This window comes from Echinops telfairi, unplaced genomic scaffold, assembly GCF_000313985.2.
Source record: "Echinops telfairi isolate 266 unplaced genomic scaffold, ASM31398v2 ScPeMD7_443;HRSCAF=831, whole genome shotgun sequence".
In the NCBI taxonomy this organism is placed as follows: domain Eukaryota; kingdom Metazoa; phylum Chordata; class Mammalia; order Afrosoricida; family Tenrecidae; genus Echinops; species Echinops telfairi.
In genome coordinates, this window is record NW_022104341.1 from 77357264 (window position 1) to 77365925 (window position 8662).

The 8662-nt window shown below is 38.3% G+C and overlaps 1 protein-coding gene across 1 annotated transcript in view; it reads left to right on the plus strand.

Annotated features, from left to right (window-relative positions):
* Window positions 1–8662, plus strand: part of FAF1 (Fas associated factor 1) — a 525932-nt gene that overhangs the window by 458195 nt on the left and 59075 nt on the right. Inside the window, exons 16-17 of the mRNA XM_004699438.3 lie at window positions 2797–2877; window positions 4265–4342. Coding sequence (XP_004699495.1) covers window positions 2797–2877; window positions 4265–4342 — 159 coding nt within the window. The remainder of the gene's footprint in view (window positions 1–2796; window positions 2878–4264; window positions 4343–8662) is intronic.

The window sequence follows — 8662 nt, forward strand, 5'->3', positions numbered from 1 at the left end:
AAATGTTTAAAAAAAAAAAAACAGCTCTTTTAAGAAAATAAAAAACAGAAGCTGTGAAAAAAAAAGTTTTCTCATAACAGATGTCACATTGTGTTCCAGAGATCCCTGTATTTAATAACCTTTCATCTATGTAACAGTCTGTTTTAAAACAGAACTGTTTGCTTAGAATAAATTTTTATTAACTATATTTGTCCCCAAAGGGCTTCTAGCAGTGTAGAGAGTCCCTTTGCTGTGTGTACAGAGTGTGTGTCATCTGATGTCATTCAGATCCAGTCAGTTTCATTAGCTGAACTGTATCCTTCAATTTTTATGCAGACAATAAATACGTTTACTGATATTTTTCCATCGGGTCCTTACTACACACTTCCAAAAGGCTAGGCAGGATATGAAACACTTGAGACTCAGATGTATACGAGGGGGTACCCCCCCCAAAAAAAATAGAGCTTTTGTGGTATGCATGTTTCCCAATAGGTGAACATTGAGCAACTTGCTCTGAGGTTCACTCTGGCCACAGTCAATATTTTTATCAAAGCAGGTTTGCGCGAACCTCCTTTTTTTGTGATGGCCAATTTAAGAGAACAGCGTGCAGCTGTGAAATTTTGTTTCCTGCTTGGGAAAAATGCTGCGGAAACTGTTGTGATGTTGAACAAGCTTACAAGGACAGCATTATGAGAAAAACACAAGTGTATGAGTGATTTTCTCATTTCAAAAGGGGAAAATGTCGATTGATGGCAAACCTCATTCTGGATGTCTGTCAGCTTCCTCAATGGACTCGTAGTGCATTTGGAATTCATTCCACCAGGTCAGCCTCTTAATCAAGCTTTCTATTTCCACGTTCTGTAAAGATTGTGTAGCAGTGTGTGACAAAAAAGACCTGAATTGTGGCAGATGGAGAACTGATTTTGCCACCTGCTCATGCAGTCATCTCAGTGTACCAATTTTTGGCAAAAAACAGGCATGCCTCTCTTGCCCCACATACCTTACTCACCTGACCTCCCTTCATGTGACTTCTTTTTTTTTTATCATTTTATTGGAGGCACGTACAGCTTTTATCACAATCCACACGTACATCCATTGCGTCAAGCACATTGGTACATTTGTTGCCCTCATCATTTTCAAAACACTTTCTTTCTACTTGAGCCCTTGGTATCAGCTCATTTTCCCCCTCCCTCATGAACCTTTGATTACCCTTTTTTTTTTCACTGCCTCCCTCCACTCATTTTTCTGTTGTTCCCCACCTTGGGAGGGGGTTGCGACTTCTTTTTGCTTCCACAAATGAAGAGGGGCAAGAAAGGACAACAATTTGATGAAGTAAAAGAGGTGAAGAAGAAAACGAGGGAGGTCCTGTCAGACATCCAAAGAGATGAGTTTGAAAATTGTTTCCAAGACTGGAATCACAGATTTGACAAATGTATTGTGTAATGGAGATGACTTTGAAGATGAAAAGGCTGTTTTGTTTTAAAAAAAAGAAATCCAAAGCTTTGAAAAAAATTCAATTTGGGGGGGTACCCCATCATGTGTAGTGAAGGAGGCAAAAAGTAGGAAGGTATTAAACTACATGATTTTTATGGTAAAAAATAGTCCAATATTGGTGACTTTATATATTTCAACTTAGTAACAAAAGATCAAAAACATGAACCTACACTCCTCTGATGTAGGCAATTACAGGCATTTATTAAGTTTAAGTACATGGCTATACTCCTGAATTTAACAAATAACTTTTGATAATTTAGTTTGTTTTTATCGTAATATGAAATTATAATTTTAATGTAGGCATACGATATAAATCACTTCAGAAGCTAAATTTTTTTAAGATTTTCAACTTAAATGACTTCTGTTATATAAGTTGAAATAAGGAAATTTTTGAATATAAGTGAATGCAGTAGGGTTATAGAGTTGATTCTCATTAATCATGGTAGTTGTATTCTATAAAGTCACTGCAAACACTGAGTTCAGGAATACTGAACCATTGTTTCCAGGAGAAACTAAGGGGTTAGGTTCTTTTGAGCCCCTGGTCTTATTTTTTATTGATTGAGGAATATATAACTTTATTTATGCGTTTCTGTTTAAAGACGCATTATATTGATTCAATGACATTGACTTCATAGCTAACAGCACTGTAGCTCACACCTGAGCATAGCATGTCTTGCAAACGTATTTTCTCTATTAGACTCATTACAGCCTTCTTGTGCACTGCAACACTAGATAGCACTTCTGCTTATGAACCATTTTAGTGAGTGGGCTGGCTCATTAGCACAGAATCTGTAAATAATAAGGATCGACTGTGTAAGTACTTGTATGGTAGCCCAAGTTTTAGTTGGGTGGAGTGGACTGTAGTATATTGCTTTCATCTTCCTTCCTTTCTGACCAGGGGATTATTTCCTAGTTCTTAACACCCTATCCTGGTCCTTAGTCCCAATGCTGACAATTTCCAAGTTTATTATTTAAAACCAAAGAAGAAAGTGAAAAATTGAGAAGTTGAACTAAGTACTTCATGCTTTGCTAGACACCTTGCATAATATTTCACTTAATTCTCACATTAACCGTTTTATGAGCTAGATATTACTGCCATTTTATAGTTGAAGAAATTAAGACTTATAGAGGTTAAACAACTTATCCAAGAGCTAGAATTCACATTTTTTTCATTCTATGAGTGCTATTGATGTTACTGTTTACTTGTTTAATATACTGTACAATTTACCCTTATTTAATTATAATAAATTAACATAGTAATAAAAGATGTCTTTTTCAATGTGATATGGTGAGATGCACTGAATCTTTTCTTCTTTTTTGCAGGATGAACGTGAAGCCAGAGAAAATGTGAAGAGAGAACAAGATGAAGCCTATCGTCTTTCACTGGAGGCTGACAGAGCAAAGGTAGGCTTGGTCAGGGACCGTCTGGGATGAAGAAGGCAATCCCAAGTAGTCTTTCATTATTTAAGTGCCAACCCCTTTATCACTTTGATTCCTAAGAATTACTGGGTTTGCATTGGAGAAAGCTAGATTCAATTAACAGAAAGGTTATAATCTGTCCTTGGTTCTTAACTCATGGCTCATTTTGACAAGCCAAAAGGTTATTGAAACTCATGAAAATCAAAGAAAAGAAAAAGAAATGAACCTGTTGCCGATTTTACTTATATTTGATTCGTCTATGGCAGAAGGAGACATAGTAGTGCTGTAGGATGAGTGTTGGACTTCTAACTTCAAGGTTGTTCTGTGGGAGAAAGATGAGGCTAGGCTGTCTGTTCCCAAGAATATTTTTAGTCTGCAAAACCCAATATTAGGTTACTGTGAGTCAGAACCACCTCAATAACAGTGGATTTTAAATGATAAAATTTAGTGATTTTAAGTATTTTTTAATTTTAATTAGATTTTCAGGTTATTCTAATATTTGGTAAGGGGTAAGAACAACTGATTTATTTACATGTATGCATAAATAGCATATATGTTATGTGATTGTTTTTACATAGTGCACTTATTAGAATACTTTCCAAGGAGGGTGCAGAAGGGCACAGTAGGGCACTGCTAGAAAATATATATAATATATTTCATATCATTTGTTTAAAAATACAGTAAACATTTAATGAGTACCTATTTCTGTTCTGGGCACTAAAGAAGGAAGGAAATTGAACAAGCTCTTGTCTCTGCTGCAAAGGACTCACAGTATGGTAGATTAAGTCAAGGACACATCTAGCAAATATAAGTTTAACAGTTCTAAGTACCATAAGCAAAACACTGAGGTTTGTGTGAGTTCAGTGTTTATAAGTTTCAAAGGAAGTTTTTTTCCAACTTTTTTTTTTCTTTTTTAACATTTTATTAGGGGCTCATGGAGACCCATGAAGTGAAATGTATTGGAAAATGTATTGAAGATGGTTTCACAATAGAGGTGGTATATGAATGAGAGAGGGAGGTAGGAGGGAATAGGGAATAATGTATGCTAGAGGAAAGGGACTAAACAGCCTGGGCACCAGGTAGAGACTGATATGAATAGAGCTTGAGATTTGGGTACAGGAGGGGTAGCAGAAAAGGTCAGAAATTATGACCGAAAAAGGTCATGGAGAATCTTGAATGCCACATACTACCCAGAACCATTGAAGGTGTTTGAGCAGGAACTCCAACATGATCAGAGAGCTATGCTTTGTTTTAGCATTCCTGGCCATTCTTGTTTCAGAGAGCGACACTCCTGTCACCAAAATGTAGCTCTGGCCCATGCTGAAAATGAGCCCTTTGAATGTAACCAGCTCCTCTTCTATTTTACCAACAGAGGGAAGCTCATGAGAGGGAGATGGCAGAACAGTTTCGTTTGGAGCAAATTCGTAAAGAGCAAGAAGAAGAACGTGAGGTGGGCATAAGTTTTAGAAAATTTATTTAAGAGCTATGTTTTATTTCCATTACATTTGAGATTGAAGCTGTTTATAATTCTTGCAACTTACTTCTTTCCACTATTCCTAGATTTATTTAATACATAAGGCCTAACTTTTGCTTGAAAGAATAAACCCTAGTCTTTTGTATAGAACTCTTGGAAATTTGGCCTGATGCAAGGTTTTCTATTCTTTTTTATTCCTTTACCCTTTGATTGCCTGAAAGTACATCCCATCCTTCCTGGAATTGTCTCCTCCCAAGAATTTTGAAACTATATTTTCTGACCCTTTCTTAGGCTTACCAAAAGATGTTGTCTGCTACTTCTGCAATATCATGCTTTGGGCCCCTATGATAGTTAATTTTATATCAACTTGGCTATAGCACTCAGCTATTTAATCAAATACTAATCTAGTTCTTGTGACTCAATCAAGTGAATTTAATTGATAATGTGGGTACACTTCATGCAATCAGTTGAAGGCCTTAGAAACAAAATAAAGGGTTCTCAATGAAAAAGTCTGCTTCAAGACAACACTGTCAACTCCTGCTGAGTTTCCAGCCTATTGACCTGCTGTACATATTTCAGACTACCAGTTCCCAGAGTTGCACAATCCATTTCCTGAAAAAAAGTTATACATAGACATACATGCTTATACTTCCATCCTATTGTTTCTCTTTCTCTGGAGAATCCTCCCTGATACAGCTCCTAGACATGGGCAGTCTATCAAGCTTTTTGATTTGTTCTTCTGTGTTCTTTTCATGTTTATACCAATATAATTTTTAATTCACTCATTACGCAAACATGTTTTGAGTACTCGCTCTGTGCTCAAATTTGCTTGGGATTAGGGATACAGGCATTAGTCCTACTGTCCAGGAGTTTATAGCCACATAAAAATAGAATTTCAGCCCCAGCCAGAGCCAATCTAACCCCCTCCCTAGAAATATGTGTGACAGAGAACAACACTAAGCCTGCGGGTTGGGGAAAGGGTCCTGCATGCCACGCCCACACAGAAGCAGACCAGGAAGGAAGAAGAGAAAGGGAGAAACGGGTCTGGCCCCCATGCTGCACACCAGGTCCGGTGTGCGGCTGGGACACAGAGGGGGCTGTGGGGCTGAAAACAGCTCATGTCATGTTGTCCCCTTACTGGGGTAGACTGCGACAGAGAACAAATCTGGGGTCACACTGCTGGGAGGTAGTGCGTTCTGAACCCCCCACAGCGGGGCGAACCAAGAAGGGAACATAACAGATCAGCACCTGGAACAAAGCAAAGCTATGAAGCCCCTGAAGAACCCCCAAAATGGACTTCAGGCTGGGAGAGACAGCTCCCAGAGTGCCCCCATGACTGGTGGGGAGATAGTAATGAAGGTCAGCGAACAGACCTGGAATTATGTATCTCTCTCTCTCTCTCTCTCTCTCTTCTCCTTCGTTCATTCTTTTGTTTGGTCTATGTCATCGTTGGTTTGCCTACTTATTTATATAAGATAGGCATGGGAAGCAAGCCTGAGGAGAAAGCAGCCAGACCAACAGTCCCCAGTGGACTTGGGGGGTGAGGGTGGCAGGGGAAGGGTGCAGTGAGCAGGCAGTGCCATAGATGGGGGAACAACTAGGGAATTAGAGTCAGCAACAAGGAGGGGATAGAGATCCTGGGCATGTCAGAGCAACAGCAAACTAGCTAAGAGGAAATACTAAGGGTCAAAATAGGGGGAAAGTGATGGTGGGGCAGGAGGAAGGTAAAAGGAAACAGAGGAAGAACCTAGGAGGCAAAGCAATGAATAGAGGTATAAGCATAGGTATGTACAGATGTAAATGCATTAATCCACACAAATAGAGGTATTGGCCTATGTACATATAGATATATGTCAATACACTGAGGTAATGAACAGACTTCAGGCCTCTGCTCATACCCTCCCTCAATACAAGAAGAACACTTTGTTCTAACAAATCTGCAATCTGAGATAGTCACTCTCCTAACACAATTGTTAAAGACAAAACAGGTGCATAAGCAAATGCGATGAAGCAGGCAGATGATGCCCAGCTAGGTTTGAGGTTAAACAAGTGGCCATTCAGCAGAGAAGCAACAAGCCCATATGGAAGAAGCACACTGCCGGTGCGATCATAGGAGACATAAGGACCAGGTAATGGGCATCAGAAGACACATAACAAACAAGAACAAACATATACTGTTATGAATGGGGAGTGGGGAGGGGGTTGTAGAGCAGAGACCCAAAGCCCATATGTAGATAATGGAACAGTTCCCCCACAAAGGAGCCACAGGGATGGGATGAGTCAATCAGGGTGCAATAAAGCATTGATGAAACACACAATATTCCTCTGATTCATTGAGATTTCCTCACCCCCCACTATCATGACCCCAGTGCTGCTTCTCATTTCAGATTAGACCAGAGCATGTACACAGGTATAGATAAGAGATGGGGGCTCACGGCACACAGAATCCAGCAACAGAAGTGGGAATAGCCATACCGGAAGGGTAGGGGGAAGGTTGGGAGAGGAAGGGAGAAAGGGGGGGAACTGATAACAATGATGGACACATAACCATACACCCCACACCAGGGGGGAAGAACAACAGAAAACAGGGGGAGGGAGATGTAAGACATGGAAATAATAATAATTTATAATCTATCGAGGGGTTATGAGGGGGGGGCGTGGAAGAGGAGCTGATTGATACCAAGGGCTCAATAGAAATTAAATGTGTAGAAAAGAACGAAGGCAACATATGCACATGCTTGGTGCAATCAGTCTACGGATTGTAACAAGAGTTGTAAGAGTCCTCAATAAAATGATCTTTCAATAAAAAATAATGAGTACAAGAAAGAAAAAATTGTTCTAAATGTGATTGTAGTGACTATTTCACTCTTTAATATGTTCAAACTATTGAACTGTATGATATGTGAATTGTATGTCAATAAAATGTTACTTTTTTAAGTAAAAAAGAATTGCAGTACCAAATGTAAAAGTTATTATAGAGATTTGCAAAGAAACAAAGAGAAGAGATATCATTGACGCCCTTTTTAGGACTTTTATCAAAAGGACTTTTCGAACTTTTTCTAGGCATGAAGTTAATGGCAATATTTATTTATAAAAGGAAGCTATTTAAGCAGTAGAAAGTCCTGGAGGGCACTAACTTGGGCCAAGCTAAACTCCCATCACTCATCATTCTTGATCAAATACTTTCATGATCATTTTTTCACTTGCTTAACAGGTTTGGGTCTTTGTGGGTTTTTTGGACAAAGCACTGTGTTGAGCATTGCAAGGAAAAAAAAGGATAGCAAAATGTTTCTGTCTGCAAGAAGAGATTACATCTTGAAGGGAAGATACAACATGAATACAAGTAACAGGAGATCAAAGAACAATGTGCTAAATGACATATGAGAAGTAAAAGCATAATACTTAAAGAGTTCAGAAGGGAAAAAAAAATCTTTACAGCTTTGAGAATCAACCAACTCTATGGAAGAAATAGTATTTGAGCCAAGACTTAAAAGATGGATAACATTTCAGTATTTGGAAATCAGAGTTTATTCATGTTCAAACACTTAGTGTGTGCTTATCTTTTTAGGTGTTTTAAGAAATACTATCTTAAAGCGTAAAGCTGCCTTTCACATGGCATCTCTTAATATATCTTAAATCATATACTATTGGTTGTGAAATGTCAAGGGTCCCCAATTATCTACATGTGGTCTAGATCCAGAGCATAAATGACTTGCCTAATTTACTGTGGGGTAAAAATTTCTCTCTTCCAAATGTAAACAATAGCCTGTCTTCTCATAAAGACCCCCATAAATGCCCTTTATCATAACTTGGCATAGAAGACCCAGTTGTAAATGTGGGAGAATTCAGGTGAGGAAGTTTATTGAAACATTACTTTGGTAAATTCTATCAATCCTGGAACCTTTTTGGGGGGTTGATGTCTTCAATACAGCTTGAACTACTTCCCTACATGCCACCAGGTCTTGACTACATGCTACCTTCTGAAATGGTTGAATCTTAACCATTTCTTTTTAGTTTACTGAATATTCTTTTCTTGGTATTTCATTCAATATTTTACCCTTTCTCTTCAATTCTTTCAATTTGAAAAATACCTGTTGTGTTTGATCATTCTTTTGTCTTGTGTGGAGTGCATGTTGATATAATTCTGAAAGCTTTGCCACTGGAATTTCATGATAGACTTTTTTTTTTTTTTAATTTAGGGCTATTTATTGAAAAAAATTTTTAATCATTCTATTGGGGGCTCATACAACTCTTATCACAATCCATACATACATCAATTGTGAAGGCACATTTGTA